This window comes from Rhinopithecus roxellana, chromosome 19, assembly GCF_007565055.1.
Source record: "Rhinopithecus roxellana isolate Shanxi Qingling chromosome 19, ASM756505v1, whole genome shotgun sequence".
Lineage (NCBI taxonomy): Eukaryota > Metazoa > Chordata > Mammalia > Primates > Cercopithecidae > Rhinopithecus > Rhinopithecus roxellana.
Window position 1 is genome coordinate 42,414,135 of NC_044567.1, and position 27,080 is coordinate 42,441,214.

General features: G+C 46.8%; 3 protein-coding genes across 5 annotated transcripts; all 3 read right to left on the reverse strand.

The window, feature by feature from the left end:
- Window positions 1-368: 368 nt before the first annotated feature.
- CCL16 (C-C motif chemokine ligand 16) lies at window positions 369-4,735 on the reverse strand. Its single transcript, XM_010383461.2, is given in 4 exon segments — window positions 369-615; window positions 1,027-1,147; window positions 4,259-4,480; window positions 4,726-4,735. Coding segments are annotated over 4 exon segments (519 nt in total). The 3' UTR covers window positions 369-449.
- Window positions 4,736-5,826: 1,091 nt separating this feature from the next.
- Window positions 5,827-13,087, reverse strand: CCL14 (C-C motif chemokine ligand 14). Its single transcript, XM_010383462.2, has 4 exons — window positions 13,027-13,087; window positions 7,888-7,939; window positions 6,474-6,587; window positions 5,827-6,022 (listed from the first exon to the last, which is right to left on the reverse strand). Exons 1-4 carry the CDS (start codon window positions 13,085-13,087, stop codon window positions 5,935-5,937), a joined length of 315 nt encoding a protein of 104 aa, XP_010381764.1. The 3' UTR covers window positions 5,827-5,934.
- On the reverse strand, window positions 5,941-17,579 carry CCL15 (C-C motif chemokine ligand 15). Of its 3 annotated transcripts, none has more exons than XR_750146.2 (5): window positions 17,455-17,579; window positions 14,924-14,980; window positions 14,341-14,452; window positions 13,782-13,921; window positions 5,941-6,022 (listed from the first exon to the last, which is right to left on the reverse strand). XR_750146.2 is itself a non-coding variant. In XM_010383458.1 (4 exons), the coding sequence occupies exons 1-4, from the start codon at window positions 17,528-17,530 to the stop codon at window positions 13,837-13,839; spliced, it is 330 nt and encodes a 109-aa protein (XP_010381760.1). In that variant the 5' UTR covers window positions 17,531-17,579; the 3' UTR covers window positions 13,688-13,836. The 3 variants fall into 3 exon arrangements, 1 of the variants encoding a protein (XP_010381760.1); XR_750147.1 differs by lacking the exon at window positions 5,941-6,022 and adding an exon at window positions 6,515-6,587; XM_010383458.1 differs by lacking the exon at window positions 5,941-6,022 and having other exon boundaries at window positions 13,688-13,921.
- Window positions 17,580-27,080: the final 9,501 nt, after the last annotated feature.

The window sequence follows — 27,080 nt, forward strand, 5'->3', positions numbered from 1 at the left end:
CAGCCTGGGCAACATGGTAGAATCCCGTCTCTACCAAAATACAAAAATTAGCCAGGTGTGATGGCGCAAGCCTGTAGTCCCGGCTACTCGGGAGGCTGGGGTGGGAGGATCACTTGAGACTGGGAGGTGGAGGTTACAGTGAGCCAAGATCAAATGAGCCAAGATCACACCACTGCACTGCAGCCCAGGTGACAGAGTAAGACCCTATCTCAAAAAAAAAAGTAAAATAAAATAAAAATATAAAAATAAAAGAGTGTATCTCTGCCCACATCCCTTAACTTTGGTATTTCCTCCTGAGATTGAGAAAATATTCGAAATACTCCTTTATTTTGATCATTGTTCTGTTTCTCTCAATGTGACTGGCTAGTTTCAGCCTAATAAGGCTTCTCTTGTTTTCACAGGTTTACCCCTCTCTTCCGTAAACAAGGGCTTCCACTAAAGCCCGGTCATCACTGGGAGTTGAGGAGCTGGGCTTAGTCATTCTTTGCTGTAATAATTTTAACCGTGGCCAAGTTCCTGGAGGGCAGCAAAATTAGGTTGGGATTCTTGATGTATTCTTGGACCCAGTTGTCACTGGGGTGGGTGCAGACTTCTCGGTTCCTTTTGGTGATGAAGCTGCAGAGGCAGAATTAGACCGTCATGGGCTGCAGACTCACGCAGGGGTCCAGTGCACACCCCCACCTCTGGTTCACGTGGCACTCACCTTATGTTCTTTAAAGCTTCCCTGGGCCTCTCCTGGCTGGGTTCCCTCAGACAGCCTCCCTCTCTGGCTTCAGAACCTTACCATCCCTTCTCTCAGTCCCTTCTCCACTCAGCCTAGACCCTCAAGCTTGGGTTTCACAATGGACCACGTAGCTAAAAGTGGCAAAATCAGGAATTAATCCCAGGCCCGTGAGAGCCAAAGGCCAAACCCGTAGCCACTACTCCACTGCTTCTAGCATAGAGACCTCTTGGTCCCATGTGTCTCCTTCCTGCCCCTGGGCTCCCTGTCCCCCTGCACAGAAATATCTACGAGGATGTGCTTACATGATTGCTGGCAGGTCACAGTTAAGGGCCTTCCTGTATCCCACCACCAGTCTCCTTGGCAACACTTTCTCACAAAACTTCAGGCAGCAGGTGGATGGGGTGTTCACCCACTCAGGAACTTCTGAAGGAATCACATTGCAAGCTGAGCCAGGGAAGCAGAGGGGAGACCACCACTGCCCACCTCTGTCTCCTACCATTTGTGTTTCACTGCTCTGATAGCAAAGCCGTCTGTTAGAGGAGACCAATGATAGCCTGACAGGTAATGGAGAAAGGGCAAAAGATGAATCCCTCTGGGGGACATACATTTAGAACCCTCAGCCTCTGAGCTGAGTGTCAGCTACAAATGACTTGGCTATTCACACTTGCCAAGGAACCGGGGGGAAGCTGGCTCACTCTTTTGTTTATTGGTGACTTGATCTGGCAAACATGGGTTGAGCTAGTATTATATGCCGGGCTCTATGGGGGTAAAAACATGAGGAGGATACAGTCACTACCCTTAAGTAACTTACAGAGTAGTCAGGGTTGAAAGGGAAATTGAAAAGTTAAACAAACACTACCATAGAACGTGGTCCAGGATAGAACAGACTTTGGCATAAGGTGCTATGGGAACAGAATGAGGGGCCCCTAACCCATCCTCGGTGGTTGAGGAAGAAGTCTCAAAGCAAGTGAGGCCTGCATTGATTCGTAAAGGATGAGCAGGATTTAGACACACAGCTGGGTGTTGTGGCTCAGGCCTGTAATCCCAGCACTTTGGGAGGCCGAGGCGGGCGAATCATCTGAGGTCAGAAGTTTGAGACCAGCCTGGCCAACATAGTGAAACCCTGTCTCTACTAACAAAAATTAGCCGGGCGTGGTGGCGCATGCCTGTAATCCTAGCTACTCGGGAGGCTGAGGCAGGAGAATCACTTAAACCCGGGAGTGAGAGGTTGCGGTGAGCCAAGATGGTGCCACTGCACTCCAGCCTGGAGGAAGGAGTGACTCCATCTCAAAAGGAAAAAAAAAAGATTTAGACACACAAAGGACTTGTAGAGTCTGGAAGAAAGAAATGCAGGAAAGCTTGAAGGTAGGGGAAGCTCAGTGTGTCTTGGGAGTGCTGGGCAGTTTGGGTGGCTGGCATGAAAGGTAGGAAGGAATGAATGGGCAGAGATGAAACTGGAGAGACAGGAGGGTCTGTTCACACACCTGCTGAACTACTGAGTAATTTGGCCTCTATCTTAGGGCATTGAAGAGGCGGAGGTTAGGGGGAAGGGTGAGAGAGTAGAGCCGTTAGAGACAGAAGTTAGAGCAGAAGGAAAAGGTATGTGATTTAGGCTTTGGTGTCAGACAGCTTGGGCTGGAATTTTGACTTGACTTGAATTTTGACTTGAATCATGGGCAAATTTCTTAATCTCCCTAGGTTTCAGTTTCCTCATCCACTAAGTGGGGGTAAATGATACTTGCTTGTATCCTAGGATCATGGTTAGAATTCGGTGAGAAAATGATTGGAAAGCCCTTAACTCAGAGTCTGGCACACAGAAAGGCTCAATCAGTGCTTATTATAATTAATAGCCAATGGTAGTAATGACCGCTCTTCTTGCCTTGGAAATGGCTCTTTCCTCCCGTCTCTTTGATGCACACAGGCTACTGGACTTGATTGGTTATTGTCGCTGTGTTTTCTTTGAGCTGTCCTGACTACCCATCAATTGGGGATACTACACAAGAGGTCAGTCCAGAGATCTCTCCCAGCCCCCAAACCTTCAGAGTGCAAATCTTTTTGTAGCTTGACCCCTTTGCCTCTAGAGAGTGGCAAAGCTTGGGACATCTTGAGAGCACCATCTTGCTGATCCATGCTTTGGGTGGGCCATTCTGTCTTCCTTGAAGCCTGAACCCACTGCGCTGGCCTGATTGACTCTCCCAAAGAGCATCATCTCCCCCTCCCACACACTCCCTCCGTAAGTGATGCTCATATCACTGGTTCTCAAAGCAGAGTTTACGAAGTCCAGGGTCATCCTGAGAGTATGTGGGCAGATTACATGGTGCACCTGACCCTTGCTCCTTTGTGTTTATACAGGCAGAGTCAGGCCGGACTACATGCCAGGGTGACCTTAAGAGAGAAAAGAGGCCAGGCGTGGTGGCTCACGCCTGTAATCCTAGCACTTTGGGAGGCCGAGGCGGGCGGATCACGAGGTCAGGAGTTCGAGACCAGCCTGACCAACATGGTGAAACCCCATCTCTGCTAAAAATACAAAAGTTAGCTGGGTGTGGTGGCATGTGCCTGTAATCCCAGCTACTCAGGAGGCTGAGGCGGGAGAATCACTTGAACCCGGGAGGCGGAGATTGTGGTGAGCCAAGATCACGCCACTGCACTCCAGCCTGGGCAACAAGAGTGAAACTCCATCACAAACAAAACAAAACAAAATAAAACAAGCAAGAAAACAACAACAACAACAACAACAACAACAACAAAAAAAAAAACAGGAGAGAAAAGAATGGCTGGGGCAGCCTAGGGCAGGTGGTACACATCTTTGTCCCCCCCACCCCCGTCACCACGTCCTCATAAGCGATGATAGAGGGAGGAGATATGGAGGGACAAAACAAACCCCATCCTCCATAGGCCGCAATTCTCCTTCTCCCCACAGCTCAAAAACCTTTCAACCCCTTTCCTCTTTTCTGCAGATGTTATTTAGTCATAGGCTGGGGGATGGAGAAGGGGACCATAGATTCCCAAACAGCCATTCCTCCGGGACTCATTTTGGTTGTCTGATAGTCCTAGCAACCTGTGCCAGCCACTTTGAGGAAGTGGTGTCTCGGTTCAGACTCCCAATTCCTGGGCTTAGACCCACATGATTGTTTGAACCTTCCTTCCTCTCGCAACTCGTTCTTCCAGAGCACCTACCGCTTTTCTTTCTCATCTGCGTGCTTCCCCCTCCCTTTCATTGCATGCAATTCTTGTTGCATTTTCTGCAGCTTTCTTGGCCTCTCCTCCTGAGCGATCATTCCTGCTCACCACGATTGGGACTCCTGAGGAAATGGTGACCCAGTTTCCTGGAACTACTTACCCCAGAAAGATCCGGACCAACCCCAGCTCTACTTACAAAGGGGAGAATTGGAGGTCAGGAGCTAGGCATGAAGGTGGGGAGAGCCCACAGGGGCTTATAAGGCCAGAGACCCAACAGCACCCTTGGCACCACCTCCCTGCCAGCTGCTCCATCCCCTTTTCTTGTTCCTGCCCTACAGAGACAAGTGGACTCACTTGGCTGGCTGCAAGAAGCAGAAGTAATGATAAGGATGAGGATGAGGAGAGACAGGGGAGCCTCGGAGACCTTCAACCTTTCAGCGGGGCTGTATGGCTTCCGGGAGAGCTGAGTGAAGATGTTGTCTGCTGCTAGTGGTCCGCTTGCCAACTGCTCAGCTCTCTGGACCTTGACCACATCAGAGCGGGTAGAGGAGGAGAAACAACAGGCCTCAGTGTTTGCTGAAACAGAGGGCAGTGGAGGATGGGACTTGGTGCAGAGCTGAATTCAGTAGAATTTGAATTCACATGGAGGAATGTGTGTCAGCTACCTTACATGCCCTATCTGATATAATCCTTAAAATAGTGAAGTAGCGATGATGACTTCCCTGGGACTACTGAGGCTTAGAGGCTAAATAAATTGTCCAAGTCCACCTGGGTGGACAGGCAGGATGAAAAACCAGATCTGTTTGATTTCACCATGTTACCTGCCACCATCTGTATGTTGGGGAAGGGGCAGGCAGGGTTGAACCACCCCAGCTTCCCCCAGGTGATCAGTCTTGGGGAGAATGAGCACAAAGCAGGATTACAGAGCCCAGACTGAGGCAAGGGTAGGGCTTAGTTGCCTCTGAGAAGGATATGCCCCCTCTCAGTCCAAGGCCACATGATTGACCTCACACTCTTTCATGTCACAGCTTATGCTAATACTCCCAAAAAAAACCCCAATGTGCCTGATCCTTGGGTCCCCATTTGTTGCTGGACCGTTTGACTTATTTGTCAGTGTTTTTATTTATCTCTTTGGACCTTGGACTTTGGACCAATTTTTAGGTGTAGCCAGCCTGCTGATCCCTCCTGGGTGCCCCCGTGGCCAACCATGACCAGCAGGGGATGCTCAACTCTGTGCACCTGACAACCTGCGACTGTGCTCTAGGGCTCCAGCTTCAGCCCCTCTGGCCTGGGCTCTGGCTGGACCTGCCCCACAGCCTCCTCTCTCTTCAGGTGCCTCCGGACCCTTTTCCACCTTGAAGGCTGTTAGTAAAACAATATAGTATAATCTGGTGTATGTAAGTGAAGGGGAGAGATTAGGTAAAATGTCTTCATGAATCATTCCTATTCCAGACAGCAGTGAAAAAAGACCTTGGAAACAGCACAGAAAAAAGGACTATGGAGTTTGACTGCTATAGAGAGCCCTTTATGAAGTGTTACCTATAAAATCAAATGATGATTCTTAGCTTTTACACTTGTCATGAAGCTTAAATAAGATAATGCATACAGACTGCCTAGCAGAGTGCTTGCAGTATAGAAAGCATTAAGAAAACGGGGTCTGGTATTGTTGTTGTTGAGGAGGAGACAGACTTTACACTGCTTTTCTTTCTCACTTTCTGCTTCTCACTACCTGCATTGCAGGCTTGACCTATTTTTTTGTACCAGGCTCCAGCAAAACTTCTGCAGAGCGAGGCTTGATGCTGAGGGTGCCACACCCGGCTGGACTCCCTGGTATCCTCAGTGTGTGACCAATGAGTAAATCCAGTAGAAAGGAATGAGGCCAGGGAAGGGCATAAGTGGTCTTTAATTCAAGGCAGGGAAGCTCCCAGAGGGTGGCTGGGGCTGAGAGTTAGGAGTGGGTGGAGGAAGGGGGTTTTGGCATCTTCTGTTTAGGTCTCTGAGCTGTGCCTTCTCCACCCTCTCTGGGTCACTCAGTTCTCCTCCATGTGCTTGATATAGTCCTGGACCCACTTGTCCCTGGGGTTGGTGCAGATGGAATGGCCCCTTTTGGTGATGAAGCTGTGGAGCAAGAGGGAGAAGGATCACAAACCGAAGGGCCCAGTGGCCGGAAGAGAGAGTCCACCCTCCCTGCCTCCTAAATTCCCCACCTGACCTAGACTGCTTCTCCTTTCTTTGGTAGAGGCCGCTTAGAGCCTGTCTCCTCTCTGAGACATGCTCTTCGGTCCCTAGGACCCCTAGACCCATCTAGTCTCTGTGTCCCCCCGAGGAAGTGCCCTCTTGCCTTCTTCTCCCTTTTCTGTCACCTTCCCCCATCCATAGGGTCAGCTTCCCCATGGCTCCTGCAGGCTCCAGCCAGAAAGCACCCAGGTTGCCCCTCAGCTGTGTCTCCCCTTGCAGTCACACCTGGGAGGTACACTGGGGGTCCCCATTCCACGACCACTCCCTGCCTCCCTCGAGGAGGCCCTGCTGGCTTCCTCTCCTCACAGTGTGATGTGTGTGTGCCACCTACACAATTCCGGGCTTGGAACACTGGCTGTTGGTCTCATAATAATCCATAATCCGCTGACGCGGGATCTTGTGGGTAGTGTAGGTGAGGCAGCACTCTGACGGTGGTAAGGTCCCCCTGAGGAGACAGCATCGGATGCTGAGGAGGGGTCCTTTGTTAAAGGCCATACAATTGGCTGATCCTACAAGCCTAGGGCATGGAGGAGGGAAGGAAGGAGGAGACAGCCCCGCAGAACTTGGAGGGGAGAGTAGGCTTTCCTCATCTTCTCCTTCTCCGTAGTACTCCTGGGCTCCTCTTTTCCTCCTCCCTCATCAGTAATCACCCTCCCTCCTTTTCTTCAATCCCTCTTGAAAAGACTGGCAGATGACTTTCAACTCCAGGATTGAAGAGCAGCACAGCACACTCAGATCTTCTCACACCATCTCTGGGGGCCGACTGGCAGAGAAGGCTAGGGACTTGGCCAATATCATGCAGCCTTCATGCCTTGTTTGGGAAAGGTGCTCCAATAGGAGGAATATTTGGAAGAAATCCCAATATGGATTTGGAGACATGCCATTTGGGAATTCAGACCCACCCCTCCTAATGCTCCACCCTGCCCATGTCCCCACTCAACCAACAACCTGCAGAGAGAGCAGGATGCCCACAGCAAGCCCCAAGGACAATGGCCACAGAGTTAGGACACCCAAATCCTAACCTAACCTTGCCTGTGCTTCCTTTGTACTGTGGCCATTTTACTTTCCCCCGTTCCCTCCTCTGTAAATGAGGCCCTTGGACTGGATCAGTGGTTTTTACACTGAGCTCCCTGGAGCTCTGGAGGCCTCAGGGACTATTGTGGAGGTCCCGCTACATTTAAGAGTGGTGTCTTGTGCCCTACTCAACCCATTTTTTTTTTGTTTGTTTGTTTTACATATTGGGCCTCTGTGGAAGATTTTGCTTGAAGAAAAGGTTTTGTGGTCTAAAAAGTTTTAAAAATCACCGGATTAGGTGATTTTTCATCTATTTTCTGATTGAGAAGTTTCATGGCTCTTATAGTAGAAGCAAGGAGGTGACAGCAGTCACCCCAAGATTGAATTATAGAGGTAGCAGGAAGGACATTGCAGGCCAAGAGCCCTGTACAAACAGGCGCATGTTGTGGTTATGGAGTGGAGAAATCCGGTGTGTGCATGTTATGTGACCCTGCTGAATGGAAACTTGGGTGTGCATCGCAATGGCCTCAGAGGTCACTGAGGGTGGCCAGATGCCTGGGTGGAAAGGGCTGCTCCTGTTTTCCAGCTCCATTCCAGGCAGCATCCTCACTATCCAAAGAATGGCATAAGGGGCCCCTGTTTCCTGAGACCCACTCAGAGCTCCTATACTCTCCCACTTTGTTCCTCTGAGCTGAAAAATGACATCGGAGCGGGCAAGTCACACTGTGCACATACCCACCAACTTTAGCTGTATTTTAACAACCTTCTGTTTCCCCCCAGTTTCTGAAAAGAAGAGTAGGTAAAATGGAAGAGTGATAAATAGTTTTGGTTGTCTCTAAAGGCAGCTTATTCTAAGAAATCAGCTGAGAAAAGGGGGCCTAGGAGGGACCCCGCACTGTCGTGTTTTCCCCCAGCCCATACCCAAGCAATGCTGCACTCACTGGGCATAGGTGACGCTGGAAGCAGCTGGGCCCAAACCTCAGGAGGCCAATAGAAAAATGCCCTTGCGAGGCATTTTTTGAGTTTGGGTTGAGTTTTGCTTAGCAGAGTTGAGAGGAGGGCATGCCTGGCAGAGGGTACCACACAAAGCCAGGAAGCAAAAAAGAACATGCTGTTTCTGAGGAACTGTGAGAGCAGAGTGTGTATTATGCAATTAACCTGCACATGATATGTTTTTTTTGTCCCCTCCAAGACCTCAAAGACCTTCTGTGAGTGGCTAGATGCTTGGTTAGAATGGAAAATCTTGGGCTGGGTCTGGTGGGTGGCTCATGCCTATAATCCCAGAACTTTGGGAGGCTGAGGCAGGCAGATCATTTGAGGTCAGGAGTTTGAAACCAGCCCAGCCAGCATGGAAAAACCCCATCTCTACTAAAAATACAAAAATCTGCTGGGCGTGGGGGTGGATCCCTGTAATCCCAGCTACTCAGGAGGCTGAGGCAGGAGAATCGTTTGAACCCAGGAGGTGGAGGTTGCAGTGAGCCGAGATTGCGCCCTTGCACTCCAGCCTGCGTGACAGAGGAGAAAAAAGGAAAGTCTTGGTTTTTATCCCTCATTTCTGTTGAGTTGCCATTGTCATGACCCAGTGACCCTTTGGCATCCACACTGCCCAGATGCTCTCCCTCCTCATTTCATCCTTCTAAGCTAAAAACTTGACCTGTCAGAGAGAAACCAGTGAAACCACATGAATCCTACTTAGGTCTAGAACCATTTAAATTTTCTAAGACTCTGAGACAAAATCTCCATGGAGAATCCAGAAGCTTCTGAATTGCCATCCCCTAGTCATAAATTTAGGTACCAGTGAACTGCTTTCAACTCAAAGCTTCTGAATTCAACAGCATTCAGTGGAGCAGTGAGAGCAACATAAAAGATCATAACTGGATCAAAATGTATGCCAGAGGCCAGGTGTGGTGGCTCACATCTGTAATCCCAACACTTTGGGAGGCCAAGGCAGGAGGATTACTTGAGCCCAGGAGTTCAAGACCAGCCTGGGCAACAAGTGAGACTGTGTCTCTACAAAAAATCAAAATTAGCTGGGTGTGGGGTAGCACACGCCTGTAGTCCCAGCTACTCAAGGGGCTGAGTTGGGAGAATCACTTGAACCCAGGAGGTTGAGTAAAGGTGAGTGAGCCAAGACTGTGCCACTGCACTCCGGACTGGGTGACAGAGTTAAGACCCTGTCTCAATAAACAAAACGAACAAACGAAGTAAGCCAGAACTCTGAGCATCTGTGTTTGTCTTTTTCGTCTCTGTAAATCCTGTAGAAATGACAGAAGAAATATAAAAATAAATAGAATTCATAGTAGCAGTAAGGAGTCAGAAAAGATGACATTGGTCTACCATAAAGTGAGACATTTCTGCTCTATATAAAGAACATGGGGTCGGGCGTGGTGGCTCACACCTGTAATCCCAGCACTTTGGGAGGCCAAGGCATGTAGATCACTTGAGGTCGGGAGTTTGAGACCAGCCTGGCCAACATGGTGAAACCCTGTCTCTGTAAAAACTACAAAAATTAACTGGGCGTGGTGGCAGTCACCTGTAATCCCAGCTACTCAGGAGGCTGAGGTGGGAGAATTGCTTGAACTTGAGAGGTAGAGATCACACCACTACACTTCAGCCTGGGCAACAGAGCAAGACTCCATCTCAAAAAAAAAAAAAAAAAAAAAAGAACATGAGTCAGCTTGATGGCAGATCACAAGAAGGCTGAAAAAAACACATATCCTCATATAGGTGAAGGAGAAGATCATAGACAAAAGAGGATTTTTCCCAGCAGAATCCTGGATAATGTGACGATCAGAGTCAGTGGGTACTGGGAGAAGACATTCGGGTTCAGTGAATACGCCATGACCTTGCTAGTTCCCATTCAGGATAGTCAGGTAGGGCATTTGCCCCAGGATAAAGCTACAAGCACAGTTCTCAAAATAAAAAGGGGTATTTGCTGTGGGAACCTCTTGGAGAAGACAGTGGGCCAGAGAGAGAATTGGACAGTCCCCTGGATAACTTCTGGTCAAGGACAAGAAAACCTACCCCCATCCCTATCCCCTTACTCTGTCTGCCAGACATTAAGCTGACAACCTCACCAAGGATATGAAAATCCTAAAGCCTCTGCCAAAAGGCTCTGGAAGTGATAAACAACTTCAGTAAAGCTTCAGGATACAAAATCAATGTGCAAAAACCAGTAGCATTTTTATATACCAATAACATTCAAACTGAGTGCCAAATCAAGAATGCAATCTCATTTACAATAGCCATGCGCGCACACACACACACACACACACACACACACACACACACACACACACACACGCAACCAAGGAGGTGAAAGATCTCTACAATGAAAATTACAAAACACTGCTGAAAGAAATCATATATGACATGAACAAATGGAAAAACATTCCATGCTCATGGACTGGAAGAATCAATATCATTATAATGACCATATTGTCCAGGCAATCTCCAGATTCAATGCTGTTTCTCTCAAACCACCAATGTCATTTTTCATAGAACTAGAAAAACTATTCTAAAATTCATATGGAACCAATAAAAAGAGCCCAAATAGCCAAATCAATCCTAAACAAAAAGAGCAAACCTAGAGGCATCATATTACCAGACTTCAAAGTATACTATGAAGCTACAGTAAACAAACCAGCATGGTATTGGTACAAAAACAGATTCATAGACCAGTAGAACAGAATAGAAAATCCAGAAATAAAGCTGCACACCTACAGTCATCTGATCTTTGACAGAGTCAACAAAAATAAGCAAAGGGGTAAGGATTTCCCTGTTCAATAAATGGTACTGGGATAGCTGGCTAGCCATGTGCATAAGAATGAAACTAGATCCCTATTTTTCACCTTATACACAAAATAACTCAAGATGGATTCAAAATTCAAATATAAGACCTCGAACTATAAGAATCTTAGAAGAAAACCTAGGAAACACCATTCTGGACATTGGCCTTGGCAAATAAATTATGACTAAATCCCCAAAAGCAATTGCAATAAAAACAAAAATTGACAAGTGCTCAATTAAACTCAAGAGCTTGTGTACAGCAAAAGAAACTCATCAACAGAGTAAACGGAAAACTTACAGAATGGGAAAAAATATTTGCAAACTATACGTCCAACAAAGGTCTAACATCCAGAATCTATAAGTGCCTTAAACAATTGAACAGCCAAAAACAAATAACTCCACTAAAAAATGGGCAAAAGACATGAACATACATTCCTCAAAAGAAGACATATACGCAGGCAACAAACACATGAAAAAATGCTCAACATCACTAATCATCAGAGAAATGCAAATCAAACCCAAAATGAGTTACTGTCTCATACCAGTCAGAATAGCTATTAGTAAAAAGTCAAAAAAATAACATGCCAACGAGGCTGCAGAGAAAAAGGGAACAGATATACACTGTTGGTGGGAATGTAAATTAGTTCAGCCACTGTGAAAAGCAGTTTGGTGATTTCTTAAATAACTTAAAACCAAACTACCATTCAACCCAGCAATCCCATTACTGGGTATATATTAATATAAATAATTGTACAAAAAAAGACACATGCCCTCGTATGTTCATCAGAGCACTATTCACAGTAGCAAAGACATGGAATCAACCTAAGTACCCATCAATGTGGATTGGATACAAAAATGTGGTACAGATACACCATGAGACACTTCCTAGGTAGCCATAAAAAGAATGAAATCATGTCCTTTGGAGCAACATGGATAAAGTTGAGGCCATTATCTTAACTGAATTAATGCAGGAACAGAAAACCAAATGCTGCATGTTTTCACTTGCAAGTGGGAGCTAAACATTGGTTACACTTGGACATAAAGATGGCAACAATAGACACTGGGGACTACTAGAGGAGGGAGGGAGGGAAGGGGGCAAGGGTTGAAAAACTATTGGATACTGTGCTCAGTACTTGGGTGATGGGATCAATTGTACCCCAGACTTCATGCAATATACCCAGGCAATAAACCTGCACATGTAGCCCCTGAATCCAAAATTAAAGTTGAAATTATAAAAATAAAGAAAATAGAAAAAGAAAAAAATTCTAAAAATTCCCGGAGGGTCTAAAATTTTTTTTTTCTTACTAAGGAATAAGAAATCAACTGGCTTTGGAATTTTGGCCCTGTCTGAGATGCTAGAAGACAATTGAAGAATGTCTACATTGTTCTGAACTTTCATATTCAGTTGAACCATTTTCAAACATCAAGAACAAAGTTTTTAGATCTTCAAAGTCCCAGAAAGTTTATTGTTCATATCATTTGGAGTTTCTTGTTGGAAAGCAATAGAAACTGACTCTGGTTGATTAAGCAAAAAGGACTTTACTGAAAAGATTTTGGGTAGTGTCAGGAAGACTTGGAAACTAGGTAAAGGCTGAGCGCAGTGGTTCATGCCTGTAATCCCAGTACTTTGGGAGGCCAAGGTGGGCGGATCATCTCAGGTTAGGAGTTCAAGACCAGCCTGGCCAACATGGCGAAACCCTGTCTCTACTAAAAATACAGAAATTAGCCGGGTGTGGTGGCGGGCGCCTATAATCCCAGCTACTAGGGAGGCTGAGGTAGGAGAATTGCTTGAACTTGGGAGGCGGAGGTAGAATCCTAGAGAGACCAGCTCCAATGCCACATCCAAAATCATGCCACAAGAGTCAACTGGTGTGAATGCTGCCACTGCTGCTGGGCACTGCAGTTAACATTGCTGACCTCCAGCACTGGTCATGGGGTACGTGTGCTGGCACTGCTGCTTCCAGAATCTGGAAGCTGTTGCCACCACCAGTGTCACCTGGATGGAGTCCTCTCTTTTTCTGCTTCTCTGCAACACTTGTTCCAGGCTCAGATCTCTGGAAGGAAGCATAGATTGGCCAAACCTGAGTTGGGGATGCCTGCCTTGTCACCTATGGAGCAAAGGAGAGTGTTTGCCTTTGTCATCTTTTAAAGCAGAAGGCAGTTCAAGGATATTCTAGCAAAATGAAAAATAAACCATTTTAGGAAGGAAGGAAGAGGAAGAGGAAGTTGTGGGCTACCTGTCATGGTGGAATGAACTCAGGTGTGTAATGAGAAGAAATCCCAGTATGATATTATTATTATTATTATTTTGGCAGGTCTAGAAAGCATTTCTGCAAGTTGGAATAGGAAGTTAGAAGGTCCTTGGAGACTGTCTCGAAGAATGAAGTAGTTACCATGAAACAGATGGTGTAAATATGCAAGTGCAAATATGGAATGATAAGGAAAAAAAAGTATTTCTCTTTTGGTTAATAGAAAAATATCAAAAGGAAATCATGGGAAAAAATAAGAATTGTTATGGGATTATAATGGATCAAATGTTAAGTACACTAGAAAATGGTGTGAACTGGGCAAATGATGGAGTAAAAGAAACTTTCTTGAAATTGTAACCAAGCCTTTGAAGATTAGTTATTTCAGTAGAAAGGAGAAGATGAGATATAAAGTGAATTTGTATTTAATCCTGTTGGGACTTAGCAGTTTCTTCAGTTTTATATTAGTTTATTTCCTCTTTAAACTCAAGCAAAGTTAAAAATTGAATACTCTTTATTAGATGCATGACTTTCATTACCAGACACAACAACATATATATTTTTAAAGTAATTCAGGCCAAGAAACTCACAGGAGGTGTTGGAGGTGGGTGGCTGGCCTCTTTTGTCTCTTTATTATTATATTGGTTAGGGCTTCAGCTGTTTCATGCAATTCTGAACTCCCGGACCACTGGGTTTGGCACAGACTTGTCGCCCCTTCTTGGTGAGGAAGCTGGGGAACAAGGGAGAGAAATATTACAAACTTTCTCCCAAGCAGAGGGAGACAGGGGGCCCCATCCTCCCTGCTCCTCAGATTTCCCAGTCAACACAGCTTGGTTTTTCCTTTCTCTGCTGATGGCAGCTCAGGGACAGTGTCCTCTTGAGACCCTCTCAGCCTGTGGGACTCCTTCATGACTCATGGAAGTGTCCTTGGGCAGCCTTGTGCCTGCTTTCTTCTTCCTTCCCTATCTCCTCTCCATTGAGAGTGTCTCATCCCTGATGCCCTGCAGGATCCTTGTAAGGACACAGCTGCCCCATACCTGGCAGGATCCAGAGGGTGGAACCCGATGGACGCCCATCCATCGGGTCCTCCCTGCAAGACGCTGTGGGCTGCTTCTTCCCCAACACATGGTTGATGAGCTTGGCACTTACATGACACCCGGCTTGGAGCACTCGCTGCTCGTTTCAAAATAACTTTTCATGAGTGAACACGGGATGCTTTGTGAGATGTAGGAGATGCAGCAGTCAGTAGCAAGGTGAAAGCCTGCAGCAAGAGAAAGGGTCATTTGAGGGCCAATCTTTCTCCTCAAAAGCACTGTGGAGGATGAGAAGGCATAAGCCTCGGAAGACATGTTTCCTCCTCCGTGGCCAGCACTTGCTGGCATCTCCCTGCTTCAGACCCTCCCCAGGGTTGTGCGGTGTGTCTGAGGCACAGGGTGGGCCACAGCAGGACCAGGAACATTTCCCCCAGAAGGGGAAGGCATCTGCAGACACTTGCAGGCATCAGAGAGCACCTTCTTCTCCAAAGGAGCAGGCTCTTGGAGCAGCCAGAGGGGAACAGAGAAGGCATTTATGGAGGGGGTCCCCCTAGCCCATCTTGATCTTCCTTGGAGATGTTTACCACCCTCAGGCCCTCTCATTCTCCTCCTGTTCTGTAAACAGGGACAATGGATTCCATAGTGCAGACCTGCACCTGCTGGCTGCTTTTAAATATATGCTGTATCTGATCACTTACGGCTCAGAACTACTGGATTTTTCAGTGGAAGCTTTGACATGAACTCTGTCTCTGCATCTGGAAGAAACAGGACCGGGAAGGAAATCACTGGACGGCAGCAGTATGTTTCAGCATCTCCACCCACCCCATTGCTCATCCCCCTCCTGAGGCAGAAAGGCTCTGAAGTTGGACCACCACCACCTGTCTGGGTTCTAGGCCTGCCTCCTGGCCCATTTATTCCTTTAGGGCCCTGAGACTTTTCAGGGACATTTTCAAAATGTAGACGTGAAATCTTTGTATTGACTCTGAAATACTAAAAGCAACTGAACCTAACATGGTTCAGTTAATGGAATGTCTACATGATGTGACACAGTCTACAAGTCTTTCTACACATTTCTGGAATATTTTTTTATTATAGGGCTCTGAAAACTGAAAGGTTTTATCCGCACATATGGTGGCACAATATCCCCTTAAGTGAAGTGAGTCTATTATGGTCTTTATTCATCCCAGTTAGCAGAAATATTCATGTGTTTGCTGTAGAAAGATTGCTGTGTTTGATTGAAACAGTCTTCCTTGACCCCACCAAGGATAAGTACCATCTAGGTATGTATTACTTTTTTTTTTTTTTTTTTTTTTTAATTGAAACAGGGTCTTGTTCTGTCACCCAGGCTGGGGCACAGTGGTATGATCATAACTCACTGCAGCCTGGAGGTCCTGGGCTCAAGGGATCCTCTTGCCTCAGCCTCCTGAGAAGGTGGGATTACAGGTGGGAGCCACAATTCCTAGCCAATAGTTTAACTTTTTGTAGTGATGAGGTCTTGCTATGATGCCCAGGATGGTCTTGAACTCCTGGGGTCAAGCAATTTTCCTGGCTCAGCCTCCCGAAGTGCTGGGATTCTAGGTGAGCCACCATGCCTAGCTTGTATTACCTTTTGAAAACCAGAGAAATTCTGTATTCCAAAATACATCTAGCCTTATAGGATTTTGATAAGGGATGGCATACCTGTATTATGCTAAATAGAAAAATGCGGCCAGGCACGGTGGCTCAAGCCTGTAATCCCAGAACTTTGGGAGGCCAAGGTGGGCGGATCACAAGGTCAGGAGATTGAGACCATCCTGGCTAACATGGTGAAACCCCGCCTGTACTAAAAATACAAAAAATTAGCTGGGCGATGTGGTGGGCGCCTGTAGTCCCAGCTACTCGGGAGGCTGAGGAAGGAGAATGGTGTGAAAACGGGAGGCGGAGCTTGCAGTGAGCTGAGATCGCGCCACTGCACTTCAGCCTGGGCGACAGAGCGAGACTCTGTCTCAAAAAAAAAAAAAGAAAAAAAAGTCTTTACAGTGGTCAGGCACGATGGCTCACACCTGTAATCCCAACACTTTGGGAGGCCGAGCTGGGAAGATCACCTGAGGCCGGGAGTTCAAGACTAGTCTGGCCAACAAGGCAAAACCCTGTCTCTACTAAAAAAATACAAAAATCAGCTGGGCTTGGTGGCGCGTGCCTTAATCCCAACAACTCCATAGGCTAAGGAAGGATAATCAACCGAACCCGGGAGGCTGAGGTTGCAGTGATCCGAGATCTCACCACTGTACTCCACCCTGGGAGACAGAGCGAAACTCTATCTCAAAAAAAAAGAAAAAAAAATCTTGACAGCTTGGGAGAGACTGCCCATTGCAGGGCTAACCAATTCATAGAGATAGCAAAGGGTTTAGACCTTTCATATACAAATCAACAAATCCTGAGCCCATGTGCCCAGCCACCTCCTTTCCTAACTCTCACACACCAAGCCAGTATTTCCACTGTTCTAAGTCATACTAAGGATGAGTACTAGACAACTAGAGACTATCCCTATATCCCAAAGCCTGAAAGGCTTATTCAGACGACCTAGCCCTAAACCGTATGCTCTGGGCTGCCTTGCTTTCCCCCTGGAAACCCCAATAAAGGTTCTGGCATAGGTCATCCCTTCTCTCCTGATTGTGACTCCTGCCCTGGATGCTTCCCTTGGGGCCCTGTGTGGCACTGTGTACCTCCTTCTCTTGGGAAATGTAAATAATACATTCTTTTTTCAATGTCATCGGCCTCTTTGTGTTGACATTCACTGCCACAAATTAAGATTCCACAGGAACAAATGAGACAGTGATCATGGGTGAGTCACTTACCTAGCTGGTTCCTTTTCCTCTCCCAAATCACAATTTTACACCAGATGGTAGATAGCAGTTCTAGCACTGTAAACGTCTATGATTCTTTTTACAAATTTACAATTTAATTACAGTTCTTTTGTTCCAGCTAAAATATCAGCTAAGAGAAAGAATCAGATAATTTTTGCTGTGAAAAGGGAAATAATTGGCCCCAAATGGGACCAGTCACGTGTATACATTTCCTCCTCCAAGGGTCCAAAGGCTGCAGACAGAGCCAGGTCTACACTCTGCTGGTGGTTTTTAAATAAGTTCCACAACCATGCCTGGGCTGGAGAGGAGTCACAATGTGTCTCTGTCCCAGAGCCTGAGTTACCACGGACCTGGTCGCCTGGGAGAAAGTTCACTGGACTCACCATTTGTAACCTGGGCCTGGGATCCAAGGGCAGCAACAAGCATGAGGCAGGAGAGGACAGCCACGGAGACCTTCATCCTCCTGGAGGGCAGGCAGGGCTAGCCGAGGACTCCTGGGCTCACTGCTTCCTGGCTCCCTGGGATGCCAGCTCTGCCCTTGTATTTACAAGAAGGGGAGGATCCAGGAAGTCCCAGGGCAGAGGTCAGAATGCTCTTCTTTAGCTATATAATAGTTACCAAGCAGTTTCTGAAAAGAGAACAAGACTGAGAATGCAACAGAAAGTAGAGGACAAAGGTGACTTGAACTGTCCCTGTGGATTTCCCGAACTATCCCAATAGATAGAAAGAAATGTTTCAAGGAAGAGTCTTCCTTCCAGGAGATTCATCTAATCCTCTAAGCCTGGGATAGGAGTGGGGAACTATCTTAGACTCTTGGATTCAGGATTGAGATGTGGTGAATGCTATCTTTTTTCCATTTCTAGTTCTATTCCTGTAGTCCCAACCAGGAGGTGTTAGCAGTGGCGAATCCATATCAGTCTGCAGCAGCCTCAATTCTTGCCCCCTCAGAAGAAAGAATTCAACTGAGGGGCATAAGGCAGAGTGAGAGACCGAGACAAGATTTAGAGCAGGAATGAAAGTAAAGAACACTTGGAAAAGTGCCAAGCAGGTGATTTGAGAGATTCAAGTGCCTGGTTTGACCTTTGGATTGCATTTTTTTTGTTTGTTTTGTTTTGTTTTGTTTTGTTTTGTTTTGCTGGCATTCCGCATGTGCAGTGGTCTGCCAGCACGTGGGAGGGGCTGCATGCACAGTGTGTTTACTGGAGCTGTACACATGCTCACTTGAGGCATTCCTTCTTGACCAGTCAAGTGTTCCTAGATCACATACCAGTTGAACTCTGCCATTTTGCCTCTTAGTGCACATACTTGAGCCTACTTGCCCGACCCCTGAGATCTTATCGGGAAACTGTTGATCACCAGTTTCAGATATTTCTATCTATAGGGAGACTGCCTTTGCTGGTGCTGGCTTTGACCAATTACTATTTTAGAGAGACAGTGTAACAACTGCCTGACCATCACCTGATGGTTGTTTGACATTCCTGGTGGGGCAGGGGGCTCTCCTGCCCTGCTCATGTCTGAATAACTACCTACTATAACAAAGGGAATTTTTTTTTTTTTTTTGAGATGGAGTTTTGCTCTTGTTGCCCAGGCTGGAGTGCAGTGGTGCAATCTTGCTCACTGCAAACTCTGCCTTCCGGGTTCAAGCAATTCTCTTGCCTCAGCCTCCCGAGTAGCTGGAATTATAGGCATGTGCCACCACGCTCAGCTAATTTTGTATTTTTAGTAGAGACGAGGATTGTTCACATGTTAGTCAGGCTGGTCTCGAACTCCTGACCTCAGGTGATCCACCTGCGTTGGCCTCCCAAACAAAGGGACTTCAAAGGTAAGAACCAGTCAAGCTGGCCACCAAAATGGAGAACTGGAAAGTCTCAAGATTAGAGGCCAGAAGACCTTCCCAAGAACTGATGATGCCATGTCAAGCACTAACCACCCCATCTTGGACCTTCAAGCGCCTCCATAGTCGATGATAAAGGGTGGCCTTTAATTCTCTAATCTGCGAACTTGGCTGTGATTTTTCAAACAGAATCTGCCAGTGGCTTCTCATGGACTTCAGTCAACTCCAAAGTTTGTGTGTGAGTGTAGAAAGTCCTTCAGAATAGGGTTCTCCTTATATGCACAACTCCTCTATTTTCTAATATAATGGCATTTAAATGCATATTAAGTTTAAATAGTGATGCACCTATTAATTTAGATTTTATACTTTTTTCTTTTGGAGTGAATTTTTTTTTTCAGGACCCCAATACTAAATGCCCAATGGATAAATTGACCCTGTGCAATACGAATTCCTAGCAACCCATTAACTCTACTTAGCAGTCACCTCTGCCAGAAAGACTTCTTGGCTCTGGCTCCCACTAGGCTGGGCCAGGTGTTCCTTTTCAGTGTTTCCACAGCATCTATCAGCATAAATCTATGATACCACTAGTCACATTCTATTTTAAATGCTTATTTATTTAATGGTTCTCCTCATTCCTCTGCCCCCATACAACAAGGAGTGTGTGTGTGTGTGTGTGTGTGTGTGTGTATGTGACATTAAAAAACATGTCCAGGTGCAGTGGCTCATGCCTGTAATCCCAGCACTTAAGCTTGAGCTCAGGAGCTCCAGACCAGCCTCAGCAACATAGCGAGACCTCGTTTCTACTAAACAAACAAAAAAAAAAAAAAAAAAAAAAAAAAAAAAAAAAAAGCCAGGCTTGGTGGCACATGCCTACAGTCTCAGTTACTTGAGAGTCTGAGGCAGGAGGATTTCTTGTGCCTGGGCATGCTTCAGGCTGCAGTGACCTATGATCACGCCACTGTACTCCATCCTGGAGGACAGAGTGAGACCCTGTGTCAAAACAAAACAAATCAGCCACATAACATGACATTTACCCCCTTAACACACTTCCAAGTGTACAGTTACAAGGTCCTTGAAGAATGTCTCTAAGGATGAGATAGTTACTGTATCTGCTGCACAAAAACCATCACATTGCAGTAAAGAGTTATTACTCAGATCAATCTCATCGAAGACTCACAGGTTAAAGGTTTTTGAAAGGTAGTTTGGGGGAGGGGATGAATGTGGCTAGGCAAAGGGTGCTTGCTGCTGTGCTTGGGGGGTGCAATCATAGAGGTGTGGGAAATTCATCTCCTGTAGGCTGAATGGCTTCTGGGTGGTGCCGCAGGAGCTGTTGTTGGGTCCAGGTGGAGCCATCATCAGCGTCTCAATGCAAAAAAAAATCCTGAAAAGATATCTCAGAAGGCCAACCTTAGGTTCTGCAATAGTGATGTTATCTGCAGAGAAATTGGGGAAGTTGCATATCTTGTGACCTCCGCAATAATGGCTGGCAATCATTTATGTCTACACTTCCACCTTAGCAAAATTCAGGCTCCTCTATCCTCCTAGCCTGGTAGTCTTTCATTAGCTTTACAAAAGTGGTTGAGTTTTGGGGAAGGGCTAATCATTTAAACTATAAACTAAATGTCTGGCAGCTTGAAAGCTAAAGGCAAGAAGGGAGTGGGCTAGATCAGATCTTCCCGTTGTCATACATAAACAGGGCAGGAGGGGCTCCTCCCAACCAGGAATGTCAGGTGACCATCAGGTGATGGTCAGGGAGCTGTTACCTGTCTTTCTAGAATAATAATTGGTTGCAGCTAGCACCAGGGAAAGGCTGTGCCTCTAGATAGAAAAAACCTGAAACTCGTCATCAGCAGCTTCCTGATAAGATCCCAGGAGTTGGGCGATTGAGCTCACGTATGCGCACCAAGAGACAAAATGGTGGCGTTTAACTCATATAGGACGTTCTGGGGGCATTCCATCAGTAAAGGGAAGAACACCTCAAGTGAGCACGCATACATCTCCAGTAAACACATTGTACATGCTCCCCTCTCAAGCAGGGCATTGCGCTAGTGCTTCCCACCCCAAGGGAAGAATCGGGGAGAAGGGACCCAAGACCCCGGAAGTATGCCAACATGTAAAACCCCAATTCAAAAGGTCAAACCCCACACTTGACCTCCAAAATGTCTCTGCTTGGCCCTCTTCCAAACGTACTTTACTTTCTTTTTATTCCTGCCCTAAACCTTCTTCTCTTCTTCTTCTTTTTTTTTTTTGAGATAGAGTCCCACTCTGTCACCCAGGCTGGAGTGCAGTGGCATGGTCTCAGTTCACTGCAACCTCTGCCTCCTGGGCTGAGGCAGTTCTCCTATCTCAGCCTCCCAAGTAGGTTGGGTTGCAGGTGCCTGCCACCACACCCAGCTAATTTTTATTAGAGATGGTGTTTCACTATGTTGAACAGGCTGGTCTTGAACTCCTGATTTCAAGTGATTCTCCCACTTCGGCCTCCCGAAGTGCTGGGATTACAGGTATGAGCCACCACACCCGGCCTGTAAAGCTTCTTAATAAACTTTCACTCCTGCTCTAACACTTCCTCAGTCTCTTCTCGCTTGGGCTCCTCATTTGAATTCTTTCTCCTGAGGAGGGAAGAATTGAGGTTGCTGCAGACCTGTACAGATTTGCCACCAGTAACTCGAATAACTTGCCCCGCAAACTAAATTTACACCTAATAAAAAACTTAGAAATAGGTAAAAGGGGCCAGGCGAGGTGCCTCACACCTGTAATCCTAGCCCTTTGGGAGGCCAAGGCAGGCAGATCACGAGGTCAGGAGTTTGAGACCAGCCTGGCCAACATGGTGAAACCTCATCTCTACTAAAAATACAAAAATTAGCCAGGCATAGTGGCCGGTGCCTGTAATCCCAGCTGCTAGGGAGGCTGAGGCAGGAGAATCGCTTGAACCCGTGAGGCGGAGGTTGCAGTGAGCTGAGATTGCACCACTGCACTCCAGCCTAGGTGACAGAGCAAGATTCTGTCTCGGAAAAAAAAGAAAGAAATAGGTAAAAGGATGACTGCATGGTTTTCAAGGTCATATTACAATGTTGACTAAAAGGCCCACCCTGGGATTCCTTAAATCCATAGGGGAATGAACTTTTGATTGATTTTCTGTTTACCATTGATTAAGCCCCAGATTCTGAGAAAGTATATGTTAAATTACTAACATGTGTGTAGCCAGATGCAAATGATTTCTGTCTATTAAAAAAGATAATCCCACTGTTGCAGGTTTTTCTATTGCCCTATCCACAGGGTAATAATGTGTGCTCTAATTTAACAAACTTATTTCAGAACACCATCCCCATAAACTATACAAATCTCTGTTATTCAAATGATTTTTGAATTATTTTAATAGTTCTCTCACTAATGAGTTAAATACATCTTTGATGCATATTCAATCTAAATTGGATGAGGAATATTTTTAGCTTTCTAAATTGTATTATGATGTCTCTTGTTTTGAAGATAATGCTTATCCAAAGTTCAGTAATTCCTTTAGTTTCTTTTTCCTCTTAAAATCCAAGTAAAGGCTGGGCATGGTGGCTCACACTTGTAATACTAGCACTTTGGGAGGCTGAGGCAGGAGGATCACTTGAGCCTAAGAGATCAAGACCAGCCTGGGCAACATAATCAAATCCTGTCTCTTCAAAAAAAAAAAGAATTAGCAGAGTATGGTGGCATGTACCTGCAGTCCCAGCTGATATGGACAGGAGGCAGAGAAATACTGGGTAGAAGAGGGCAGTTCCCTGGCAAATGCCCCACCCTCAGCCTGGGAACCCACAGCCCTAAATTGGAACAGGCATTTCTGTTTTTGCGTCCAAATGTTGCCTTTTCCAAGACTACTCTGGCCTGCCACACCCCTATCTTGTGTCCATCTGACAGCTAGACCTCCATAAAGGGAAAGAGAGCCAATATTACTTTTACCCAAAGGAAAGAGAGAGGTGTCAGGATCTTAGAAAAGAGGCAGATCCAACAGTTCTGCCTCTTTACCCCTTAAACCCCAAACTCCATGAGCAGAGGAACAGAAGAACGGCAGTGGCAGAGAAGGAGAGATGAGAAGGAGCATCTGAATGTCAGGAGAAGTTCGGCTGGGGACAGTTGAAGAGGAGATCAGCCGCGGGATGGCTAAACTCCAAGGGAAGATCATCTTCCCACTTCATCCGTTCTCCAGCTTCCCATTCATCCCATAAGAGCCCCATCCATCACACAATAAAATCTCCACATTCACCATCGTTCAAGTCTTCTTGAATGATGACCAGATTCTTCCTGGATGCCAGACAAGGACCTGGGTACCAAGAGGGCAGGGTATATTCAATCTAGGGCTTCAGGTTGGGGCCCTAGAAAGGAAAACCAGATCTGAGGGATCCAAAGCCGGGCAACAAGCACAGTGTAAATGGGAAGGACCAATTCCTGCTGACTAAACCCTTGCTTCATGAAAGGAGGCGATGCTCCATGACATAGATGAGGCCCAGGGAACTCAAAGGTTGTTGGCAGCAAGGGAAATAGGGCATACTGTGTAAGAGTGGATATTCTCACCCCCTAGACCCCCCTGTTAACATGAGTAAAAGCCACTTTGGCACCCATGGGTGGCACCTGCCAAGGTCACTAGGACTCGGGGACAAAAAGACAGAAGAGGCAAGGGGGATGCCTTTCTCTCCATCACAACCTGAGTTATCACTAAAAGAAGGGAAGGAAATGAGGGTCACCTCTATTTCTTGCCTTTCAGAATGGGCAATCAGCTGTCTTCACCACTCCCAGCTTATACTCCTCTGGAGTGTATCCTGAACCACTGGGACTGCTTTGACCCTCAGACTCTGGAGGAAAATGGCTCATAGCCCTCTGCACAAAGGTTTGGGTAAATTACGAAAGACTGGCTTGGCCTCAGGAAGAAACCATTCATTTTGATACCATCCAGCAGTTGGAGCTTTTCTGTAAACGTGAGGGCAAACACTCTGAGGCCCCATATGTGCAGGCTTTCTATACCTTGCTGGGCAACCCAGACCTTTGCTGACAATGTAGAATTAATCCAGACCTATTTACCATCTCGGGAGAGGCTGCAAGGGACAATCCCAGGGAACTAAACAAACAAATCCCAGAGGTATCCCCAGCAGAGGAACCAGCTCTCTCCAGCCCTGCTCCTCCAGGTCCACCCCATCCTCCCTATCCAGCTTCAGTCTTTCACTTGCCCCCTTCTAGAAATTCTCACCCTAGACAAGCCCCAGTCTTATTCTTTCCCCTCCAACAGATGCCTGGTGAATTTGCCGCAGTAAGGTCCAGGTGCCCTTCTCTCTACAGAACTTGAAGGAAATTGAGGGAGATGTTGGCAAGCTTTCAGATGAGCCTGAAAGATATATAAAGGCTTTCCAGAATTTAACCCAAGTATTTGAACTCTCCTAGGAAGATGTGATGTTACTTTGAACCAAACCCTGACTAACACTGAGAAACAGGCCACTCTGCAAGTGACAGAGAGATCTGGGGATGAGGTTTGTATCACATATAGCACCCAGGAAAGGTGGTGAATATTATCCAACTGAAAGAGAAGCAGTATCAATGAATGTCCCTGAATGGGATTCCAGTGACAAGATGGGAGAATGGAAGAGGAGACAGTTTCAGGTGTGCATAATAGAGGGCTTATGTAGGGCTAGAACTAAGCCTCTTCACTATATCAGGATATCCATAGTAGACCCGGGTTTTAATGAAAATTCCACTGCCTTCTTGGGGAGGCTAAGAGGGTCCTTTGTAAAGCATAGGTCTCTATGTCCTAATTCTGTCAAGGGACAACTAATTCTAAATGATAAATTTATTACTCAGGCAGCCCCTGATATCAGGGGTAAGTTGCAGAAATGGGCCCTGGCATCAGGGAGTACCTTAGGAGACCTCCTGAAAGTGGCCACCTTGGTCTTTTACAGTAGAGATAGGGAAATACGAGAAAGAGGCAGAAGCTTTAAGGGCCACCATGCAAACCCACAAACCCCAGGATTCCCAAGGTTCATCTGTTAACTCCTACAAATGTGGCAAGAACAGTTATCTCTCTTCTAAAATTTAACCACACCCCTACAAGTCTTAATTTCTTTCACCAAGGTGAAACATCTCAGGGTACAATGTTGTTAGTATATTACATTTCCTATTTCTGTAATCTTTGGCACTAGATTATTTCCTTGTATAATACACATGTTTAACCCATGCATACTTAACACCTTATAAAACTTGTTTTATTCTCTCAAGTTTGAGGTCATCAAACTCCAAATGGTCAGGCAACTGGAGCCTTGGATGATGACTCCCCTTCCCCAGGGACCCTTACATAGACCTCTGGGAGGAATCTGACTTCTGTTTTCCCCAAAACAATGTCCCTGTCAGCAGGAAGTAGCTAAGACTGATCATCGTCCATATTCTAATGGCAATTAGATGGGCCTCTTAGAGGGGGGAAATGATACAGATACAGGCAAGGAAATACCTGGGGTAGAAGAGGCAGTTCCCCAACGAAGGCCCACACTGAAGCCTAGAATTCCATGGCCCTAAGTGGGAGCAAGCATTCCTATTTTCACGCCCAAATGTTGACTTTTCCAAAACCACTGTGGCCTACCACACCCCTATCCTGTGCCCATATAAACCCCCAAGCTCTACAAGCAGGGGAACAGAGGAGCAGCAGAACAGCAAAATGGCATGGCAGAGAGGGAGAGAAGAGAAGTGTCACGACCTGCAGGACAGTCGAACAGACCCTGGAAGGGGGAGTGGGAATGGAGGAGACAAGAAAACACAAGAAATGGAGACAAGACAAATGGCCTGATCAAGTCTCGTTTATTGAATGTAGGGTCATGCCTTATATAGGCTGGCAGGGGAAGAGGTTGGGCCAGGGCGGTGACGGGGCCGGGCCTTCTCAAATTACAATCGCGCATGTGCCGTGGGTTTGTACTTTTCCCGGGCGCGGGATTGCGCCTGCGCCCTAGGCTGCATGTCTTCCTGGGCGGGAAAATGTTTGCGCGCCCGCGGAAAAGGCTTGCAGCCGCGGGAACAGTTTAGGCGCGCGCGGGAAAAACTTAGGCGCCCGCGGGAAAAGCTTTGGCCGCGCGCGGGAACAGTTTAGGCGCGCGCCGGAAGGGTTGGTAATAAAGAACCCGGAAATGTGCAGTCTTGTCTCTGCTTTGCGGAGATCAAGCAACAGAGGTCGGCTAATTCCGGGCCTCATGGCTCTGGACAGAGAAGGAGCATCTGAATGTCAGGAGGAGTTTGACTGAGGACGATGGGAGAGAAGATAAGCCGTGGGATGGCTGAACTCCAGGGGAAGATCATCTTCCCACTCCATCCCCTTTCCAGCCCTGCATCCATTCCTCTGAGAGCAAACTCCATCACTCAGTAAAATCCCCACCTTCGCCATCCTTCAAGTTGATGTGACCTGATTCTTCCTGGATGCAAGACAAGGACGTGGATACCAAGAGAGTATAAAAGGCTGTCACCCTGACTCTCCACTGAATGGAATAGCTATCCATGAAAAGCAATTGCTAAAGGGCATTACTTGTAATGCACCCCTAGATGCTACAATGGGGTTGGAGCCCAAAAGCACTCACCCTGGCTCCTGCACCTGCCTGTCTGCATGTTCCCCCTCCCGTAAGGGGTTTGAGTGTGCAGCAGCCTTGCAAACGAGCCACACCCCTGTCACAAGTCCTGTGAGGGGGTCAGGGAACTCTCCTGTGTTAGCCCAACTGGCGCCATCAAGTAAACCCCTGCCGTTTTGTACACCCTGATCAGGGAGGAAACTTCCATGGGGGCTCAGACCATGAAAAACATTTTGCCAAGCAGATCCCAGGCCACACTGCCTGACTGCGGGAAGTGCCTCACTTATTACATCCTGCCAGGCAGCTAGCCACATTGCCCCACCTCCCCTGTCCAGACCTATAATTGTACCAGTCTGGAAGCAGGACAGGGGCTCCAGCACTTGTTGGTGCTCCCCCTCCACAGGTTTCTCTGTCCAATAAACCTATGTTGCTGTTGAGCTTCCCCACCTTGTATGTCTCTTTTCTCTGTCTTAACATCCTGTTTCACAGCTACTTGTAGGGCTGAGGTAGGTGGGTTACTTGAGCCCAGGAAGTTAGGCTGCAGTGAGGCAAGATGTTCCAGTGCACTCCAGCCTGGGTGACAGAGGCCCTATCACACACA

Coding starts and splice junctions, on each gene's coding strand:
- CCL14 (XM_010383462.2), bottom strand. CDS start 13,087: ATGACAAAGGCAAACACTCTCCTTTGCTCCATAGGTGACAAGGCAGGC. Junction 7,940..13,026: donor GGCAGGCATCCCCAACTCAG/GTTTGGCCAATC, acceptor TCTTCTTTTCAG/AAACTGGGGGGAAACAGAAG. Junction 6,588..7,887: donor CAGCTAAAGTTGGTGGGTAT/GTGCACAGTGTG, acceptor CTGTCTCCTCAG/GGGGACCTTACCACCGTCAG.
- CCL15 (XM_010383458.1), bottom strand. CDS start 17,530: ATGAAGGTCTCCGTGGCTGTCCTCTCCTGCCTCATGCTTGTTGCTGCC. Junction 14,453..14,923: donor AAATCCAGTAGTTCTGAGCC/GTAAGTGATCAG, acceptor CTCTTGCTGCAG/GCTTTCACCTTGCTACTGAC. Junction 13,922..14,340: donor TGCTCCAAGCCGGGTGTCAT/GTAAGTGCCAAG, acceptor CTTGTTCCCCAG/CTTCCTCACCAAGAAGGGGC.